A 23,008-nucleotide genomic window follows, 5' to 3' on the forward strand; every position below is an offset into this window, starting at 1 on the left:
AATAAAACTCTTAATGAGACGATAAAGTAACTATGAGAATAATAATAATAATAATGATAATTTGTCCAAACAAAACCGAACGTTTGACTCCATACAACAAAGAGAATTTAACTCTTCACATAAAGATGTTAAACAAGACATTGAGAGTGAGAATGTGACGACGATATTCCGGATGAATGAAGAAGAGTGAGGGGGAGGACGTGGTGAGATTCTCCTGCAACACACACGAAAAAAAAAGGGAAGAAGAGCAAAATAACAATGAGACGAAATTAAAGGCAAATCAATCTATCTTTTTTGAGTCAGAAGATGACAGCGACGTAGAGGAGTGACACTTCCTTTCCTTTCCAAGACTTGGAGGTTTCACGGATACGAAAACAACAGTGATTCCGCAGAAAAATATCTTTTTTAAGTCTTGGATATTTCTCGTTGTGACCTCATCGTTATGCTTTGAAACGATTGACCCACGTCGCTGAAATACTCATATACATATGTGCAACAAGTCTAACGACGATATGTCATACCATATTTATTCAAAAAGCATTAAATTTAAACATTTAAAGTTCGCCCTGCATCGAAAAGCTGAGCTGTCTGTAGGACTTAATATCTTTTTTTACAACTTCCCTTAGACTACAAAAGCCGAGCTCTTTAGTTACGAATAAGCCGTGGACATCTATTTTAAAGATGGAAGCATAAGATGGTTATCATTTGATAATGGGAGTCTGACTTTGTGGGGTCTATCCTCTTCAAGAAAAATCCTTGAGAATATGACAGACATTCTTTCTGTTTCCACCACTTTTCTAGCATAAAGAAATTGACATGGAAACTAAAATTGTGGTGGATGAATATGCAGGTCTGTAAGCTCTTTACCAATGAGTTTCCAATGTAATTATTTCCAGATATTTACAGGTAAAAACTATTAAAGAAAGAACAAAGAAATCACTGATGGTACTGGGTAACATATCTAAACATTATCATCGACCCCTTGAATAACAGTTTATTTCTGCAAGTGTATCACAAAGAGCACATAAGTCCAGCACAAGAATACAGATATTGATGAATCATTATTAGTAATGAACTCATACTGAGCTGGAATGTTCAAAAATCATTTCCATTTGAAGAGAAAAAAAAATTCTCAATCATGTCAGCCTTATAGAAAATATTGCATTTGGTTCAGAAATATTTTTCTCGTGTGTCTTTCAAAATCAACAACATGCAATTTTCTCACGTTTAAGAACAGAATAACTGAAGTGAAAGAAGCCGAGTCATGTGTTTAGCAATAGATGAATAACCCCGAATTCATTCTATAGAAAAGAAATGAGGCCAAATTTCTATAAATAATTTCAAGAGGAGAGTAACTGTTCACTTTCAGGAGTAAACTCTTCTCAGCCAATCAGTCAGTGACGAAGTGATTTTTGAAAATGAGAATCAGCTGAGTGGGATATCTTTATTTTCTGCAGGCTTTGAGCATCACAGGATGTTCTACTACCATCAATACACAGCTTTCGTCTTGAATCAAGCTATCGGTGGTGACAGAGAGATAGAGAGCAAAGAAAATGGTTGGTCAGGAGGAGGAGGAGGCGGGATGGACAGGGGAGAGTCCTTCCTGGACGGAGGAGGGGAATCCTTGTCCTTGATTTCCTTCTTCTGCCCTTCCTTCCTTCCTTCCTTCCTCCCTCCCTTCCTACGTCGCGTGATATCCTCTAACTCAAAAAATATATTTCTCATATTTTTATATCACAATACATATTTATTTCTTTGTTTATTTATTTATTTTAATATTAGCATTCATCCGGTCATATATAAGCACCATATAATATCATCTTTCTCTTGCAAAGATAAACCGAAGGATGTGGAGAATCTGACAGAGAGAGAGAGAGAGAGACGAGAGAGAGAGAGAGAGAGAGAGAGAATAGAGAAAGAGGGTAGTTGGGAAGAAGAATTGCGGGGTGTTGTCCACGACGACGGAAGAACAACGAGAAGAAGAAGTAGACCCTTACTCATCACTCCTCCTCTTCTTCCTCCTCCTCCTCCTCCTCCTCCTCTTCCTCTTCTTCCTCCTCCTCTTCTTCAACCTCTTCTTCTTCCTCTTCTTCCTCGGGCTCTGGCTCTGGTGGAGGAGGCTCGAACTCTTCCTCGACTTCCTCGCCCTCGGGAGTCTCTGGCTCGCCGGCCTTCTTACCCGGTCGCTCGCCGAACCACTTGGGTAGCTTGGCTGCTCGGGCGCGGCGGCGCGCCAGGGGGCAAGCAATCAGAGTTAGACACTGAGCGGGTACCGGTGGGCAGCTACGGTTTCCCAGCTTCTTGAGAAGCAATTACAAAAGCTCTACATACTTTACAATAGGCAATGTTTCTTTGTGATCATCAAATTCAAGGCAATGGTCCTTTGTGGTCATGAAATTCCTAACTTTTTACACAGTGACGCAATCAAATTCGTGATTTTTAAGATGTGAAGCGACTTTATTGGAAAAATCTCTTATATATATATATATATATATATATATATATATATATATATATACATATATATATATATATATACTATATATATATATATATATATATATATATATATATATATAAATGCAAGTCCTTAAATGACTAAATTAGCTTTAAGGGGGACATTCTAAATAGATCCTTTGACTTGACTAGAATACTAAAAATTGTTCTTTTAATTGTATTTTCCCCAGAAAAGGAGCATTTGAAATCAAAATAATTAAAAACGTAATAATTTACATAGGAATTATAGTTTCTTTTAATCAGATCCTTCAATGGGATACTTTCAGAAAAAGATGATGTTTAATCCAGGTTATTTTTTTACCATTAAATGAGACAGACTCAGTCACTTATTTCTCAGAATGTTTAGATTACCAAAGACTGATTCTGACACTAAAAACCTTCCCAGATAATGATTCCTTTACATACTAACAAAGAATTACTATTCAGTTTATATTGCCCTCGAAGACTATCAAGAGACTGGGTTATTGCAAAGCATAAAAACTTAAGACTATCTCAAAATGAAGCCTATATTACATAAAATATTAAGAATAAAATAATATATCTTTTAATCTAATGTTAGATTTGAACTGAAATCAAATAAATCACAAGAAAATAGTCTGCTATTATTGAATTTGGTCTGTGAAAGTACAACAAATCTTAGGAAAGATTTCTACATTACCTGTTAGACACAGATTAAACGTGAAAGCGTTTTTGGAAACAAAATAGGAGAAGGAAGTCGGAAAAAAAAGCCAGAAAATAAAAGATTATCATCACAGCATGTAAAGGGAAGGCTCGGAAAAAAACTAAAGGTTCCATTAAAAGCCGACAGAGGGCTCTGGTTCAAGCGGCCAAGCAGTTTTGCATTTCACCTCGTCACGATCTTACCAAGGAGAAGCGCCGAGATAGATCTATCTCATGGCATCTCTATTACGTCATCCATATCATCCTAACTGAATTACTCGCTGAGCCTCATCGTACAAGCATAATTCATCCACGCAGTCCAATCACGACACCAGAGGGGCTTTAGTCACAGAACCACAGCAATTCAGCGCCACAGCCACACAGATTCGTACCGTAGAGTCAAGGGCGCTTCTATATAATACTTTCACCTTCATATACATAATCACGGCATTCATACAACTGTAAAACATAGTTCCCTGCTCCGTCCTAGGCTTAGCAGGGACAATGACGTCCAAAATGAGTCACAATAGTCCATTCTGTCTTATTCCCTCGTCTATTGGCGCGATTCCCGTCCACAGGGACCAGAAAGACGATTCTCATTTATTCATACAGGAAGTGAACCTTTCTAGCAGAAAGAGTTGAAGTGGAGACAGATATAGTAGACAGACTGATAGATAGTCGTCGTCCCTATAAGAGTTTTGCAGTAACGAAAGAGCTTCCAAAAGAATTGTGCAGTGATATGAAGACAATAAGACGCTTCGCTTAAAATATGCAATAACGAAACCCAGGACAGAAACAAAACGTGGAAAATTGAAGCCATGCATTCTCAGCCAGAACTAAACAGATAAAGCACATTAAAAGCCCTTATGGGGTCACTACATAAGGGTAACTTCACTACATGGCTTATATAATAAGCCTTGCAACGTAAAATTCAAATAAAACCATACGGCAGAAAACATGCTACTGAAAGCGATAGCAAGAGCAATGAAATAAGGGGATTATGTGTTGGGTGGTTAAGAACTTTTCTATTTATTGCAAACAAAAATAAAAAAAAAGCATGCATATTATTTTACTTTGATTTTAGGGAAGATGGTCTGGGAACAAAAGATAACTAAAGAAGAATTCATTGGCGATAATAAAACGAATAATAATAAAACGATAATAAAGAAAGAAAGATGGCAGTTTAATGAGCTTGTGTGAGGAGTTCCAAGATGGCGTCGGTTCTGGTACAGTACTCGTACCGTCTAGACAATCTGCTTTTGAGACAGATCGGTTCTTCACATTTATCTGAACCTTTTCCACTCGAACCACTATAAAGTAATGAGTGAGAAGCAATCAAGAAAATAAATGTAGCCATTTTCAAGGTTCCTGCTCATGAGGGTAAAGCGACTGACTTGAAAGAGACAGCGTGGCTTTCAAACACAGCAGCGCCAAAGCAACTGAAAGGACGCTAAGTGAAAACAAAAAATGATGATATTAGTCACTGCTCGCTTTTAACGGAAAGAAAAAGACTAATTTCTTCAGTTTCAATTGTCAGTAATGATATTAATTATACTTGAAAAAAAAATTAACCATAAGAGTAATGCAAAAGTGCGAAACAAAATCAACGAGAAAAGCATAGTATATAAATATATATACATATATCGACCAGCAAGAAAATGCAGAACCAAAATATAATAATAATAATAATATTATATAACTTGAATGAGTGATTATTGTCGCAGAGCCGCGATTGTCAACTAAAGCGGTTAATTGATAGATGTGCATTTTCCTTTTCTTGCAAAGTCCTCTTACCCTTGACGCGCCCCTCGAATAAAGCTTTGAGTTCTCCCCATCTGCGCTCTTTCTCCTCTCCCAAGGCGTTTTCTAAGCCCTGCACAGAAGGGTGACAAAAGAAGGGCGGGTTTAAGTATTGGCCTACTCTCGTGCAGGTCTCTCGTCTTCTTTAGCTCTCTGTCCCCCACCACTTCGGCGTTAACGAAGGGGGGGTTGAAGGGGTGGGGGATGGGGGGAGGTCTGAAGGGGGTGGGGTTTATATAAGGGAGGTTTGAGGTTGATGTGTGTCTAGGGGGCGGGCGGGGGGAGGGGGAGAAGATGGAATGGGAGGGGAGGATTGGATGACTTATCTGCATGCCGTTGGAAACCTGGGTCTTGATGACGTCACTCCAATGTGTTATTCTTTTTTTTCTGCTATAGGGGAGGAATCAATGGACTGGAGGTTAACGTTATTGAATGACACAGGTTTTATTTGTTTCTTTTCGTGAGGAGTCACAATAATGATGGTCATTATTGCTGAGGTTGGATTAACTAATGCTTTTCGCTGGGATAAAAGTACAAAACGAAAATTGTGGCTGTTGAAGCTGGAGAACCAAAAATAAACTTGTGAAAAATAGAGTATTGTCATCAACCAGAAAAAAATGGGCTGGTAATTTCCTTCAATTCTGAATGGTTCTTGTTAGGTAGCTTAAATTGACCACCTGTTTAAAAATAAAATTGACAATAGACTCCCAAAATCATTTGAAATTTAAAGAAAAAATCAAAATAAACGATCTTGCAAACAAAACGTAAATATCTAAACATTCGAATGATCCTTGTTGGGGAAATTTGGGGAACGAAAAGGTTTGGCGCCAAAAAAATAAAAAGGCGGGGAAATTTTCAAATACGTTATGAAGGAGGAGGAATCGTGAGAGATAATGACAAATGATCTTCTCTTGCAATTCTGCCAGGCTTTTGCTAAGATGCTGCGGACACGACTCTAATAAAAAGGACACAACCAACAGAGGAGAGTCTACTACGCTTTCGGGAGGAGACCCGTCTCTCATCCTATAGATTTCGGCTACCGCGTAGCCCTAGGCGCAAGTCAACGGGTGTTAGTCTCTATAGGTGTTTGCGTGTGCGTGCGGTCGTGCGTGTGTGTGTGCATGTGTTTTCTTTGTCTATTTGCGTGTGTTGATGATGTATGAAAACGAGGGATTCAAAGGCATCGGTCTCCAATCAACAAGGACTAAAATTTTCCCATTCGTGCTTCAACAGATTTTTACCTATTCATCAATTTACTTTATTTTTCTATTGTTTACTATGCGCGATCTCTTATTTCTGTATTTAGCTAAAATTAAGTCAATAGCCCCTGTAGTCTCGTTCGATATGAATAGGGTTCAATTTCTGAATAATAATGATAATAATTTACAGGGAACTTGAATGTTGTTGCGAATTCATCATCTATTCAATAAATTATATCGTATATACTCTCTAAAGGGGCAAGAATAAAGTTAGCTAAAGATTATTACCCCAAAAATAGCTTAAATGTTCACTTCGGTTCTTTGGCTATCAAAATATATTCTCATTTGCATCGTAGATCGTGTAAATCCCCATGATGTTATGGAGGACACTTGAAGTGAGGAAATATCTACAAAATCTTCTACAAGACTTCCTGAAGGAAAGTCGTCCTTCTTTAGATTTCTCTGAGCTAATCATGATCCTGTTTCGAGGACTAAAAGTCGTCCTGGCTTAGATTTCTATGGGCTAACCATGATCCTGTTTCGAGAACTAAAAGTCGACCTGGTTAGATGTCTATTCGCTAATCATGACCCTGTCGTCCTACTGAGAGAAGTAAAAATCGTCCTACTGAGATTTCTATTCGCTAATCATGACCCTATTTCGAGAACTAAAAGTCGTCCTGGTTAGATGTCTATTCGCTCATCACGACCTGTTGCCCTGTTCCGTGGACTAGTATTTATGTAGGTACGTGTGTGTATGTATGTGTATGTATGTAAATGTGTATTCATGGTCAATCTTCTACCAAGTCAGCACTACGGGCCAAGTGACACCAGAGGGGGCCATTCGTTCTGCTACCTCGAGCACAAGAGCTTCAGATTCTACGCGTCTGCGGACTCTCTCTTACTTACACTTGGTTCTGTTGACAAACTCTTCGTATTTTTCCTTCCAAAACCTCTCCATCTCCTCGTTGTGTACAACTTCCCAGCCCTGGAGGTGACAAGTGTGTTGGAGAGTCACATTAAAGGGGGGAGAGAGAGAGACAGGGGCAGGGGTTCGTGGTAGATTAGGGGAGGGCATCATCATCCCACACGGAGGCGAGGGCGGGGCCCTTGGGCATTATTTTTTTTTATAAATACCAGACGGTGGATGCCCAAAAGAGAGAGGAGAAGGCCAGCGAGAAGTTCCGAGATTTGGAGACAAGAGTCTTCTTCGATACGATTTCAGGATTATCTCAAAATTTGAATAAGGAAATTGAAAAAAAAATGATTTTTTTTTTTTTTGCAGACTTTCGAGCACGCGCAGGAATTCAGGAATTCAAGCATCAGATCCTATTGGAATTTCTCCACAGTTGGAACTGAGACTCTTGAAACGTCCACCCTGCAGAGCTCGAAGGTCCCATTTAGATTTTAGAGGTTCTTTCAGTGTTCTTCGGAACTTCTCAAGCGTGGGATCTCCTCCGCTCCCTCCGCTGTGCCTTTCCCGATTCCCCCAAAAAACACGAGAAAAAGGAAACATCGCAACCTCTGTTCACGCTCATTCCAAAAATAAAACGGGGTTGTTCATCATCACCATGATCACCATAATCACCACCACCACCACCACCAACATCAACACCATCATCATCATCATCATCATCACATCAATCCCACCACCCACCACCACCATATCACCGTCACCACCACAGCGTCACACACACACACACCACCGTACTTACTCTTGTGTCTGTTCATAAATTCCTCGTACTTGCTCTCCCACATTTTCTGGAGAACCTCTTTGTGAACAACATCCCAGCCCTGGGGGTATAGCAGATGGGCACCGGGTCAGAGCAGAAGCCACAAAGAGGGAACGACATGGAGGGCTCAGGGTTTAATATACTTACCGTAGCAGCAGCGCGAGACAACTCGGAAATATTATTTAAAAAAATGGACTCTAGCTAACTCCTCCTCCATCATCTGTCTGTCTCCCATCCAAACGCTCAAATAAATCATAGATAAAAGCGAAATGAAAAGAAATAATAAATTAAATAAACGACGAGAACCGTCATTCGAGGGTGCCGGACAAAAGTAGCCAAAGTGAGACTCACAAATAAAAAAAAAATTGTAAATAAAAAAAAAAGAACGAAGAGAACTCAAATGAGGGTTCCAGCGGTGGTTGAAATAGATATCAAGCTTTGTGGCATCACGGGGGGAGTAGTCTTATGAGAGAGAGAGTGTGTGAATCGGGTTTTGCAGAGGATTTACTCACTCTTTGTCCTTGACATAAACTCCTCATACTTCTCTTTCCAGATCTTCTCCATCTCAGCCTTGATTACAAGATCCCAACCCTGTGTACGAGCAAAATTATTCGCACCTGCTAACAAGCTAAATTAGTCGCACCTGTCGAGATTTTAAGTTCTTCCTTCCAGTCCTGAACAAAGAAGGAGACTTGGGCTCGTCCTTTCTACTACACTCTTTGGCCACAAGCTTCCATTGTCCCTTTCTCTTCCAATCTAACTACTTTCTCTATCATTCAAGTTATTTTGAGGAAAAATGTGGAACATTGAAAATTGAGAGAGATGTACTGGCCAAAAAATAAGCAAGTCCGTGAAAATAACAAGAGCGAAAAACATTCCACGCTTCTGAAATGACATTAAGGTCGCACCATTCCTTTCCACAAGGAAAAGTAAAAAAACCATGAGGAGCTAAATTAGCTATTCTACTGAACACCAGAAATGTTTTGGTTAAATTACAGATAAAATAATACTACTATAGTAGATTCACATTAACCGTGCATCTAATGTCTAGGCCAGTCCCTTACGACGCTCCTGATTGGGTGTTGATAAGCCAATGGCAGGGCTGGAAACTCTCAGTCTCTCGAGAGTTCACATGGGTAGGATTTATGTTCCACCTCTCCTGAGGGATGCTTTTAAATGACGTATCCCTCAAGAGAGATGGAAGCTAATCCTACCCATGTGAACTCTCTCGATAGACTGAGAGTTTCCAGCTCTGTCATTGGCGCTTATCAACAGCCAATCAGGAGCGTCGTAAGGGACTAGCCTAGACATCAAATGCACTGTTGATGTGAATCTACTATAGCTACAAGATTACGCTTAGAAACAATGGCATTATGAATCATTAGAGGCGATTGATTAATCATGGTGAATGCATCAATATTGCGTACCTGAGACTACATTGTCGCCTAGAAATTAGTCTTACTTCACTAGGGCTTTGCTTTCAGAAAATAAGGATTCAACAGGAGGAGTATCTACGTATTTTGGTGAAACCCGTATGAACGGTAAAAAGCTGAAAGTAACTGGCTGTTATACATGATACACCTTACTGTCTAGAAAAGGACTGATAGAGAACATTCTCTTCTGTATAAGCATGGAGGAATATTGAGACTTGATATATTCACTAGAATGACAGCAGAGCTATGGGAGTCAACCAAATAAGCAGAGATAGAACTCGTTTACTTACGCCTTCGAATAACTTCTTTTTGTCCTCGTACGTTCTCCTGTCAGTACGACGCTCGAACTTGGAGGCTGTCTGGATTTTGGGCTGAAAGGAAGAAGAAGAAGAAGGCAACGTAAACAAAGGGAGTTACACTATATGAAGGGAATTTCATGGTTGAAACGATAGCTACTTTTATGAGCATCAATTCAAGCCTGGTCTACTGTACTTCTTTGACAAACTTTCTGTTCAAATCGTTCAAATTGAAGGAAAGGTTTTTAAAATCAACTTGAAACTACAAGGGAATCAAGTGTGTTCTAAATTTTCACGAACAATTCGGCATATTTAAATTCATACAAAGGCGTATAGGCAAAGTTATACACATGTACATAAAACTATAAAGAAATAGTCCACAAATACTTACTGGGTGTTTGCCTGTGAGTGCCCTGGTTTCCAGAGAGACGAATAAAGATTAGAAAGCAGTCGACATAAACTTGTCAAGATTACTATGAATTTCAAATGTATTCACATGTATCCATACATTATACATATCATATATCACTTATTCCAGAAGTTGAGTTGTCAACGATACTGTTAATGATGTCAGCAACAGAAATGATAAAGAGTCCCTCCCCCCCCAAAACCCACCCACCCCCTTCCTCACCCAGACCCATACATGACCCCATCCCCCCCATCTTCCCCTTACAAAGTAATGATGCTTCAAATGCCATGTTTATGATGCTGTCATGCCTGTATGGTGAGAATCTCTATGGTAGACTTCAGAACTGACTGATATTATTATTATCTACGACTACTCGTGGTCTAATGCTACTTTTGAAAAGAAAACGTCTAATGTAAAAAAAAATGAATGAGAGAATGGTTATCTAAAATAGTTTATGCTTCTAATTCTAGATCTAGTGCTTTAGGTCACTAGATTTCTAACTAGGATACTTTTTTTTTTTTTTTTGTCTAACCTTCCACAACACCCAGAGCATTCCTTTCTAGACTAATGGATAGGCATCGGTTCCTTGCCGACGATTTAGCACAAAAACCGAAGATTTACCTGAGGCAGCCTCCTTAGTCCTCTGTGCTATAATACCTCTTGGTGAATTAAAAAAGAGAACGATCTCGGTGACGAATAGCTACCACGCATGCGTGAAAGAGATTGTTTGTTTGTTTGTTGAAAGAGATAAACAGAGAACCAAAAGAGCAACTATGGTGTCGACGTGACTTTCTGGAAAAATAACTTCTTGAATCATAAGAGATTAAACTCGTATTAATTTTGGATTGCTGAACAGTTTTTCACCCCTATTAATTTTATTTTGGACAATTAGTTAATGAACCAAGTCCATTATTTCCTCTTCGTCGTTTCAGAGCGCTGGCAATATATTCGTCTCATCCAACTTAATCTTATGGTTCTTAGTATCTTTTAAGATTGCTTTAACTTACTAAGAAGAACAAACAAATCAAGGCGCATATTAGAATATATATATACTTTTATATTTTCATACTTTTCTTCATGAACATTATCATAATCCTTCCAGAATCTTTAGCCAAAAAATGATTTCTAGACAGTTTTCCTTTGTTTTCGTCACCCAAGATATAAGGTACTTCCTACAGAAGACCTCCTATAGTAGATCCACATCACCCGTGCATCTGATGTCTAGGGCAGTCCCTTACAACGCTCCTGATTGGCTGTTGATAAGTCAATCACCGGGCTGGAAAGTGGACACTCTCAGTCTCTCGAGAGAGTTCACATAGGCAGGATGTATGTCCCACCTCTCCTGAGGGATACTTTTGAAAGACGTATCCCTCAGGAGATGCGGAACATACATCCTGCCTATGTGAACTCTAGAGAGAGACTGAGAGTTTCCATCCCAGTGATTGGCTTGTCAACAGCCAATCAGGAGCGTCGTAAGGGACAGGCATAGACATCAGATGCACGGGTGGTGTGATTCTACTATAGCAAGGTCGCCTTCTCTATCCACAATCTTCTGAAAACCGAGTAAAAAAAATTATATCATTAAGGTTGATATTCGTGGCATTTTCAAACAGCATCAACTTTCTTTCTTTTTTTTTAAAGCAAATGAGAGACAAACTGGAAACTGCAGAAGAGATTAAAATATTAGGAAGCATTTGATTGAGTTTTGTGAGCCAGTGATTATCCCCAAAAGGAAAGAAAACAAAAGAGAAGCGGTCATTGTTAAGTACTTTTTTTTTGCTTAGTCATTCTAGGCTGTTTGTTAACTTGAGCGCTCCTTGTCAAGAGTTAATTGCCATGAATATTGTTATTCTTCTTAATATCTGTTTTCCTGTGAATACCAAAGCGAGTGTAAAATGACTTATTTTCTGGGAGGGGGGCGCAGCCCGCCAAAAGCGAGACGCCCGACTCCATGCATAGGGAGCAACACAAAACAAAGGGGGGGCATTCACAAGGCAGAGAAGGCCGTGGAAAACAAAATAAAAGCTTTTTAGATGTATATAATAATATGTATATAAAAGTCGAGGAAAAAAAACCGAAATAAATCCTTGTGAAGAAAAACCATGAACTGAAAGAAGGGAAAGTATTATTTGCTGATGCGTAAGAACAGGGGAACTTACTCGGCGTCTAGACCCCTCTTCAGGGCCTTTTGTCTCAACTGTTGCTTCTGTCGTTCTTTTAACTCCTTCAGCTGCAAAAACCATGACACAAAAAAAGAGAGGTGTAAAGGGTCAAGAACATCGTCTCCTTCATTCTTTCTCTCGTTTAAATGCTTGTTTATTTTTAAAAAAGGCGGGAGACTCGTCTCGAGTCCCCACCTAAGAAAAAAAGTAAATGATTTCTTTTATAAGGTCGGATTTTAGAGTAATACCAAAAATAAAAGATCATGCTTTTGCCGGTTTTGTGACAAGAGACACACGTTGGGAGGAAAGCAGCACCAGAGATCTTGACAGGATTCGACAACATCTTCCAGTTGTTTCCACGTGTAAAGACTCTACGGTTGCCATCGAAGCAAGGTGGCCTTGGCACAAAACGAACGAAGAGGACCGTGGGTCAGAATCTACAAGGGGTTGCACAAGGGGGTTAGTGAGAGTCTAAGCTACTCCTGAAGACACGAAGGTTAGTGAACATAGGACATGCGGTGTGTCAGGTGAAATACGAGGAAAACATTCATCTATTGTTTGATCATGACAGTCGCATAGGTTGGTCAAATGCATGATTAACAGTTCTAGTTATCCTTATTTACATTGCTTCTCAACAAAGTCCCAATTTCATTGCCCTTCTACCCGCCGTCCTATTCCAGCTGATGGATGTCGTATTTGCACAAAAAAAAAAGGAATGAAAGGAGAGAGGGAAAGAACCACTACAGTGTGTTTGCAGTTTTCGACCAAATGAATGGTGTGGTGTGTTGGCAGCACCTGCTTTGTGGTTTTGGAAAGAGAAGAGAAATGATGAAGAAGAAAAGGAGACGGCATCGAAATGCGCTTGCAAAGACTTACTCTGGGTCAAGGCCCTTCTTCAGTGCCTTTTGCCTGAGCTGTTGTTTCTGCCTTTCCCTAAGCTCCTTCAACTGCAATAAGAAGTCAATTGAGAGATTCGGGAAACCTCTCGCGGGAGAGAGCAAGTCTGTTGCTCTTTTTTCTGCGATAGTGCACCAGTTACCGACGAAAACCAAGTACAGCGGTTGAGATTGAAAACAGTAAATCTTCACCCATGATCCCCACCCAGTCTTTGTGGGTGGAAGAGGCTATTCTTTGTGTCTTCTTCTTTTCTTTTCTTTTCTTTTTTTTGTTTTTTGTTTTTTATTCTTATTTTCGTTGTAAAGATTAGTCGAGGAAGATTTACCGGAAGGCATTCATGGTTTCTTTATATCAAAATGTATGCATACATATACATATAAATGTGTGCACGTTCCTGTCAATAGGAAGATATTCGCGTCCTTGTATGTATAGCCATATACATACAAGCACACCGAAATGTATATGCACACATGTATACATACTGTACAGTATAGAATTTAGAAAAAAAAAATACAGAAGGGAGATGGTCCTTAAGAACATATTCCGTGAAATTTTTATATTAATCTTGACTCTTGCTGAGGGTTTAAAGGAATCAAAGGGCAAACGTGGCGGGGGGAAAAAATCTTGAGCATCAATCGACTGCGTTGAAATCACCAGGAGCGCTGCTGCGACTCCCGTGAGGAAAAGAAAGGATCTCAGAGGCTCCTTCTTCAGGGTATTCGCCCCGGGGGGATTGAGGGGGGGAGAGATGTGAGGGCGGGGGTCGGTCCCTGTCCTCCGAAGGACACGTTTTTTTTTTTTTAAACTGTTGGATCCCAACTGACGTTTTTTGGTTTATGACTGAAGTAGAGGCAGTCATTGTCATCAACGTTGCAATGATGAGACAGATCGGTTCCCAGAGGCTGGGGGGAGGGGGGAGGGGGAAGTCTTCCCCCCAAAAATGGGCAAAACAAAATCCAAAAGCAGAAGACGTTTCACTCCTCCAAAAATTGGTCGAAAAAACTCTCGCATGCAAATTGGACAAAAAGGATGCGGACAGCAACGGAATAGACACCGAGGAGCAAAAAAATACGAAAAGAAAATAAATTTTTTTTTAAAAGTTGGGGCAAAATTCGGACTTGGAAGGGGATGAGAGAAGACGAGAACAATCGTTCGGCCATGCAGGGCAGCGTGACGGAATGAGCTGATTTTGAAGGGAGATTAATTAAGTGGCTTTTTTGGTTGGGGGGTTGGGGGAATGAGATGAAGCCACGGTTAAATTCATTATTATCGTTATCATCTGGGAAAAGGGGGTGGGGGTTGACTCTCTGTTAGGAGACGTTTCACGAAGTTGGTGGTTCTATGATACAAGATTATTTTGTGGTTCTATGATACAAGAATATTTACAATATATATATATATATGTGTGTGTGTCTGTGTAAGGGTGATGCATTATGCAAATGTAAGTATGCACGTTATGTATGTATACATACACATATATATAACATACATACACAATACATAATACATACATGTTAAATATGTTTACACATCTTTGTGTATAAAATATTAAGCATAAGTAGCAAAAATCATACTGAAATAAGACGAACATTAAGCTAATAATTATTTCAGCCAAAATTAAAATGGAATATTTATTGGACTCTGATTATCATATGATAAAACATGGTCATTTTTAATCAGTTAATCAGAATTACTCAGAATATAAACAAAAAGAGCTTCATAAAAATATAAAGAAAATATCAGAGAATTACTCTAAAATGTTTCATATCATACATTTTTCATAAATTTCTTATTTGAACGAACTATATCTACACCTGGAAGAGAATACAAATGGATTAGCTAGTGTTGAATGTGAAATGTATTGTCATTGTTTTCAATTCCTAGTCGTTATTGGTTTATATCTGCACATCTGATTTTTTTATCGACGTTTGATAAAGATGGGACTTCATTTATCTGTTTCTTTATTCATTTGCTATCAGTATCACTTAGAATATTCACATTGTTACAAGTGAATGCCAGTTACAATCATCTTTTGTTAAGTCTAAGAGTGGATATTCGATTTCAACTAGTTATATCACAAGTGGATTGTTTGATTTGAATATAGAATATCAGTATCACTTAAAATGTTCACATTGTTACGAATTCCCTATACAAACAACTTTTGTTTAGTCTGAGAGTAAATTCAATCTCAACAAGAGTTATCACAGCTGGATTGTTTGATTTGAATGTAAAATGATCCCAAATGAGCACCTCATTTTGACGTGTTTCTCAGATAGTGTGATGTGATTCCTTTAAGTTGTGCTTTATCGTGAACTACTTGTACATTAATGCTAGTTAACTTAATGTCCTTACACCGCTGGACTGTGAAGCAGTCTCTCTGGGATTTCCTGCAATTTGGACTTTTTAAAAAGTCAAAGCGGAGATGCAATGCAAAACTACCCTTACACGATCATCCGTCTATTTTAATCATTTACTTATGTTCTGATCTAATTATTTATTTATTTGTTCATTCAATTTTTTCTTTTTTAGTAAGTTTTCTATTCTGTCCGTATTTTCCATTGCGTTCTGTAATGAACGCCACATTTTCTGGAAGATTCTTGAATTTCAAGTTGATAGCCCCTTTGGTGGTCTTGTAATAATAATAATAATAATAATAATAATAATAATAATAATAATAATAATGAGCTTGCTGTGCCTGCAATCTTGATTCAGTATCCAATATGTGTGCACGTTTTTGTGGGTAGAAATCTAAGCGACTGACATCGCATAATAATAAATAATAATAATAATAATAATAATAATAATAATAATACGTGTGCTTTTGTGAGCCACCGTGATTCAGCATCGACGATGTGTGTGTGTATTTGAAGAAACCGACGCGACGTACATTGTATGATAAATACGTGTGCTTTTGTGAGCCATAGTGATTCAGCATCGACGATGTGTGTGTGTGTGTGTGTGTATGTGTGCTTGAGGAAACCGACGCGACTTACATCGTAATCCTGACGCTTCATCCTCTCCTCCATGTCGTACTTCTCAGTCTCGAGCTTAATGATGAGGTTCCACATCTCGTTGGCCTTGTCGCGCAAGCTGCCAGCGCTGATGGCGTCGACGTTGAGGGGCTTCACGCGGATGGACAGGGCGATCTTCTTCTCCTCAGCCAGCTGCTCGCGGGTCTTGCCCAGCTCGCCCTTGGCTGCCTGGATGTTGGAGAACTGCCGGAGGTGGAGGGAGAGAGAGAAAGAGAGAGATTGAGATAGAGATAGAGAGAGAGAGAGAGAGAGAGAGAGAGAGAGGAAAGAGGTTCTTCAGTATTCGTCACACACGTGATTGGAGTGAATGGAAGAGCGCTATATATATCTTCAGAATGGAAGCAGAATCTCAAATCCAGATGGAATTAGAGAAAAGGTGTATTATTTAGCATTCACTACATTTAGAAAGAGGAATATATATATATATATATATATATATATATATATATATATATATATATATATATAAAAGGAGCCCATAAAACGCCAAAAAATATAGGAAGTAAGCAGTGTCTGAAATATAGAACTTACTTTCTATATTTTGGTATTTCTATGGGTTCCTTTTATTAGATGAATTCTGATGTACAGAATATTTTTACCACTCATATATATATAATATATATATATATATATATATATATATATAACATATATATATATATAGATATATATATATATATATATATATATATATATATATACGGTAAACCCTCCATTTTCGTACTAACCTTATCACCACCAGTCTTGCCGAATTTCTTAGCACCATCCTGTAAAGAGGGAACTGTATTATTCGTCTGACAGAAAGTGGTCAACAAAATATTGATTTTCAATCTGAAAGACTTTTTCATCTTTTTATGCTTTTTAAAAAGGATAAAACTAACATTGCTTTCTTCTTAATTTATGTATCGGCGTAGAGCACACATTTGGTGAATGAAAAATAGTCAGAATTTCTCAATAGCCATTGAAATTTACAAAACATCAAATTTCCTTTGATATTTACAAAACTGGTCAAATTTCTTTTGAATTTTATAAAATGACAAGCAAAAACTTTACAAAAAAAACATACGACAAAACATTATCGCAATAAAAAAAGAACACGTCTGACATTGGCAAAGAAATGAACAGGAGGACAACAATGTATAACCACAATGTATTAGTGAATAACCACTTTGTGAATTACCCAACAACCAAGAAGTAAAAGCATATCCATGACGTAGTCAAACAATCTCACGCTCATTAAGGTGAAAATAATTCAGAAAAAAAGAAGAAATAAGTTTACAAGAACACACAAATGATTATCATTAATTGGTGGCGCCACAGAGTTTAATGGGACCTTTTTGACCCCAGGCAAAGGAGTCACATGGAAATGGATCTGTATAGAAAACGGAGCCACACAGAAAATGGCTCCTCAGTAAGTAGGCAACCACGTTTGAAAATCCAAGTGTCTTTAGTGACCCATGGAGCTGGAAATATCCGCTGAAAGACTCAATTTTTCTCATGAATGTTATTTTAGTGATCAATAAGAATTCATTCCGGTGCTGATTGTTTTGAAATCATTTTTCTTTATGAAAATGTGAACACGATTCGTTGTGTTTTAGGATGATGGAGAAAGCAACTTGATTACTCTACTGTCAAATGAAATTAAATAGAAAACGAAAAAAAGGGAGATCATAATTCACTGTATATCAAGAACGTGTTATTCTCAGAGCAACCAGGTGAAAGAAATAATAACGGAAGAGAAAACGGAACGAAATAAACGGGGAAATGAAAGTAAGATAACGCCGTGTTATGAAAGAATAATAAACCAAAATATAAAAAATAAGGGCACCAGAGCAATCCAAACAGAGAGATAAGCAGCCTGTGAGTGAGGTTGGCCAAAAAGAGTGTTGGAACGGGGCCGGAACTTGTTAGGGGATGTGGGAGGTCTTTCCATAACCAGAGCTGACGGTTAGACGAAGACATGATAATAATAAGAACGTGGACACGTTGGTATTTACAGACGACATGATCTCACTAATGTTTGTATGTTGTTTGTTTTAAGTGGGATGGATGCTTCAAATGTGAAATTACTTTGGACATCTTGTGATAATGAGAAAGGTTTTGAAGAGCCTAATTCATTCAGACTCTAGAGTATAAAAGAAAAAAAAAGGCGTGGTCATTTTATAGCAATCAGTTTAGAATGAAACATCTCTGATCTGAGTAGAGGTCTCCATGTACTGTGGAAAAAACATCGTTTTACACGAAAGGTGTTGACGACACACTGTACAACGGCAGCTCTGGTTATCTGAACTCAATTAACTGTGAAAATAAGCCATTGGGAAGCCTTTTATTATTATTATTATTATTATTATTATTATTATATTTAAATCTTGGTCGCATTTTGACGTCAGAATCTTTGAGCTGATTATTTAACTGCAAAATAGTCACACCAGCAATGTCCCTGATTAGGAATCTCAAACTGGTTTTGATATATGATGAGCTGCTGACCTGAAGCCAGCTGGTTACACTGGGGTGCAAAACGAGGATTAAGGAGTGGCCTGATAACAGATTACGGATAAATCAAACTGAATGCAAAGGTAGACAGTGATGCAATGAACATGACGTATACAAATTCAAATCCAGATTTTTGAGTCGTAAATGACGACCAAGGTTGTAGTAATGACAGCCGAAGAAATCTATATGTTCCCAATGACCATAGCAAGAGATTCATCATCTTTCCCAATTAGCGGTTGATTTTGAGGGACGTGGCTTTTAGAAAGGGAGGGCCTTGGAGGGCAACCGGAACTATTTAAAGGGGTGGGGTGGGGGGCGAAATACAGGCAGGGCTGCTAGAAAAAGTCGACAATTGATCAACATATAAGGGAACGTGCAAATATACTTTCTACTACTGGGACTACTTTTGTGCCCCGTTTTCTTCCAGTCTATCTCACCTCCTTCTGAAAAAGAAAACGAGAGAATTCGATGGAACAGCTTCAGAAAAAAGAGGGCTACTCGCTTGTATGCTTACTTTTTTTTTTATTTAATCTCTCTCACACACACTCTTCCCCATTCACGCACTTTCTCTTGTCTCTTTAATCTTTCACAAATAAATAAATAAATAAAAAGGAACACGTCAAAAGCATCTTCTACTTACACATCAGAGTGTGTTTCTCATCTACTATTTATCTCTAAGTTCAAAAAAACCAAATCAAGTTCTATAGCTCTCAACATCTCAAAAAAAAAAAAAAAGAATAATTGCAAAGAATCAAAGATCTATATTAGGACAAAAAAACGTTTCGTCGTCGTCGTCATCATCATCATCATCACCATCTCTCTTCAACACTTAAAACCAACAGGACATGAATGAACACATAATGAATTCGCGAAAAAAGAAAAAAACAAAAAGCGTCACAAGTCTCTTCTTTAAACATACGAACGAACGGGGCGTCACATAAGTACGGGAGAGATCAAACGTGTGTATGTACATACATTAATGAATTGTATATCTGTCAGGGATCATGTATCAACACGAATTCTTGATGCTGTTTTCTAGAGTATGAGGAGTTTGCAGCTTTGTTTAAACCAAATTTAATCCGAACTAAAATCTACTTTATATTAAGCAAAGGAATGGTGTCAATTGTGACTGGGTTGTTTGTCTGTATGGTGTTTTTACGTTGCATGGAACCAGTGGTTATTCAGCAACGGGACCATCTGCTTTACGGGTTGCAAATGAGCCCCAGTGACAGTCTAAAGAGAATACATAATAATACAAAAAGAATAACGTTTAGTGCAGATGATATTCATTTTGAAACTTTTCTGACAGTTCTCATAAAACACTTCGGTAGTGTCTCTGCTGCGAATCGTCCGTGAATTGTCAAACGATGCATTTCGCGACTTGAACACCGGATCGGTCTTCGCACGAGGAGGACCAGAACTGGACGACAGAGAGAGAGAGAGAGAGAGAGAGAGAGAGAGAGAGAGAACCAGTCGAGGGGAGCGTTATAGTAGTAGATCCTGGTGATGACAACGACGACGAACGGAACGAGGGTCGCGGTGTCAGAGGAGGACAAGAGAGAGAGACAGACAGACACTCACACTGGAGCCCTTCATCATGGACTGGCGCTTCTTCTCGGCTTCCTCGAGGCGTTTCCTCTTCTCCTCCTGTTCCTTCTGTTTCCTCTCGGATTCCTCACGGAGCTTGCGCTCTTCCTCGGCTCTCTTCTTCTCGGTCAGCTTCTTCTCCTCTTCGGCGCGAAGGATCTGCCGTCACAGAGACACATCGTTACCAAGGGACAATAATCAAGGAATGGAATGTAATATAGGAGGCCAAAGGCCACGCGCTGGGAGCTACGAGGCCATTCAGCACTGGAAATTGGGAATAAAAATGTTTGGAAAGTAAGAATAATGAAGGAATGGAAAGGAATGGAATGTAATATAGGAGGCGAAAGGCCAAGCAGTGGGACCTGCGAGGCCATTCAGCGCTGGGAATTGGGAGTAGAAAGGTTTGAAAAGTGTAACATAGAGTTGAGGCCAGAGGCCAAGCGCTGGGACCCATGAGGTCATTCAGCGCTGAAAGGGAAATTGGGATTAGAAAGGTATGAAGTGTGTAACGTAGAATTGAGGCTACATGCCAAGCGCTGGGGCCTATGAGGTCATTCAACGCTGGAAATGGGGAGTAGAAAGGTTTGAAAAGTGTAATTGCACCACGAAACAGTAGTTAGGAGAGGGTCACAGCAAGATGGAAGCGGGAGAATATGAACGAAGGTAAAGTAAAAAGAATGAAAGGGGGTGCAACTAGGGACCTAAGGAACGCCGCTGTGAGCCTTGAGTAATGCTTACAGTGCACTGAGAGCTCTATAGTAGATTCACATCAACCGTGCATTTGATGTCTAGGCCATTCCCTTACGACGCTCCTGATTGGCTGTTGATAAGCCAATCACAGGGCTGGAAACTCTCAGTCTCTCTCGAGAGTTCACAGAGGCAGGATGTGTGTTCCACCTCTCCTGAGAGATACTTTTGAAAGACGTATCCCTCAGGAGAGACGGAACATAGATCCTACCCATGTAAACTCTCTCGAGAGACTGAGAGTTTCCAGCCCTGTCAGTGGCTTATCAACAGCCCAATCAGGAGCGTCGTAAGGGACTGCCCTAGACATCAAATGCACGGTTGATGTGAATCTCCTACAGTCCCCTACGAGGTGGATGAACACTGAAGGCGTCCATCGTATTGAAACTACGAATACCAACTATTCCAGGTATGTCATACTCAGTATATATAGTCTTTCCAGCCTATAATCTATATGATCTCACACTCTATCCCTTACCTTCCTCTTGGCCTGCTTCTCCTTGAGCTTCTTGAGTTCATCCTCTTCCTTGGCTCTCTGCTTCCTCCACTCAGCGATGTACTCTGCCAGCTGTTCGTCCAGCTCAGACATTTTCATCTGCTGGCGATTCTTGAGGAAGTTGGCCCCCTCATCTCCCCTGCGCAAGGTGAATAAGGATAATGGTTATATTGATAATAATTATAATAACAATATTATTATTTAGGTAGAAGACCCTTTTTCAAGGATGTTCTATTGAAGGAGATTACTGCTACAGCTGCATTTGTTTTATAGAAGTTCTTTTCTATTCTTCTCCTTAGGACTTTTTCAATGTTATTTAAGGTTAGCCTAAATAACATTGAAAAAGCCTTAATAAGAAGAATAGAAAAGAACTTCTATAAAAATAAATGCAGCTGAAGCAGCGATCTCCTTCAATGGAACATATTATTATTGTTATTATTATAATAATTATTATTATTATCATTATTGCTTTTTAGACAAAAAATAATAATAACAACAACATTAATAATAATAACAATATAATAATAATATAATATAATAAAATAATAAAAATAATAATCATAAGGAATAATAATTTTTCAGTTCGGGTGAATTAATGGTACTGTTATTATTTTAATTATTTTTATTATTATCATCATTATTATTATTGCTTTTAGACAAAAAATATAATAACAACAACATTAACAATAATAATAATAATAATAATAATAATAATAATAATAATAATAATAAATAATAATATAATAATTTCAGTTCGGTGAATTAATGGTACTTCGTATAATATTGACCAGTACGATACCAGTTTTACACGTGTCCTTCTACAGAATTTATTTGGAAATGCCTAAACTCCGTCTAACAAAACAAACGTCACAGCATCATACTCACTTCTTCCTCCTCCTGTAGAAGTCGCAGCCAGGGTGAGGTGCAAAAGAAAAAAAAACAGCATTAGCACATAATCTATGAATAGAGTTTGTATCAAATGTTCATTCTAGAATTTATGCTGTTTGCGATATATTCAGTCTAATAGCACACCAAGCGTTGTACTACCCAAAAATAAAGACTTCAAAAGACTATTCTCATTTTCCACAAAGCTGATGGATAAGTCTAATAATGGAATTTTATACAGTACTATCTATTGACATCTATTTCATATCTATCGAGGATATGTGGTGGTGAAAAATCATTGCAAAAAATAAAACATGCTATTTCAAGGTGTTAGTTTAGTTCAAGGAATTAAAAATCAATTTAAAAAAAATAGTTGTTAGCTACAAAAATCTATCAAAGCCTGAAAGAACAAAAAAATCTTTTTTTTTTTAGTTTCAAGGCCAAAAATTAAAAAAAATAAAAAGATAGGAAAAGAAAGTAAATGCATAATGAAAAAAGTTCAGATTAGTTTTCGAAAAAGGGATATAATCTTGAGAATGTTACACGAGGAATGGTTCACTTAGAGAAAAACTAATGAATATCAATGAGAGGGGGTCATTCACTAATTAGGAGGAGGAGGAGGAGAGGGAGGAGGAGAGGGTTCAAAGGGGGCAAAAATTCTTCATGCT

The 23,008-nt window shown here is 38.5% G+C and overlaps 1 protein-coding gene across 8 annotated transcripts in view; it reads right to left on the bottom strand.

The window, feature by feature from the left end:
- LOC135213013 (troponin T, skeletal muscle-like) overlaps positions 1-23,008 on the bottom strand; it is a 33,623-nt gene that overhangs the window by 1,179 nt on the left and 9,436 nt on the right. The window contains exons 4-14 of one of the 8 annotated variants that reach the window (XM_064246799.1): positions 22,341-22,352; positions 21,438-21,594; positions 20,210-20,374; positions 16,864-16,902; positions 16,097-16,318; positions 12,204-12,274; positions 10,027-10,048; positions 9,630-9,710; positions 8,419-8,497; positions 1,998-2,212; positions 1-214 (exon numbers count right to left, since the gene is read on the bottom strand). The exon at positions 1-214 is cut by the window's left edge and continues 1,179 nt beyond it. In XM_064246799.1, the coding sequence (XP_064102869.1) occupies positions 2,001-2,212; positions 8,419-8,497; positions 9,630-9,710; positions 10,027-10,048; positions 12,204-12,274; positions 16,097-16,318; positions 16,864-16,902; positions 20,210-20,374; positions 21,438-21,594; positions 22,341-22,352 (1,060 nt within the window). In that variant the 3' untranslated portion in view covers positions 1-214; positions 1,998-2,000. Of the gene's footprint in view, positions 215-1,997; positions 2,213-4,971; positions 5,051-7,082; positions 7,162-7,888; positions 7,968-8,418; positions 8,498-9,629; positions 9,711-10,026; positions 10,049-12,203; positions 12,275-13,082; positions 13,154-16,096; positions 16,319-16,863; positions 16,903-20,209; positions 20,375-21,437; positions 21,600-22,340; positions 22,353-23,008 lie in introns of those variants that run through there. The other 7 variants (XM_064246792.1, XM_064246793.1, XM_064246791.1 and 4 more) reach the window with 7 other exon arrangements.

Source organism: Macrobrachium nipponense, chromosome 42 (genome assembly GCF_015104395.2).
Source record: "Macrobrachium nipponense isolate FS-2020 chromosome 42, ASM1510439v2, whole genome shotgun sequence".
Lineage (NCBI taxonomy): Eukaryota > Metazoa > Arthropoda > Malacostraca > Decapoda > Palaemonidae > Macrobrachium > Macrobrachium nipponense.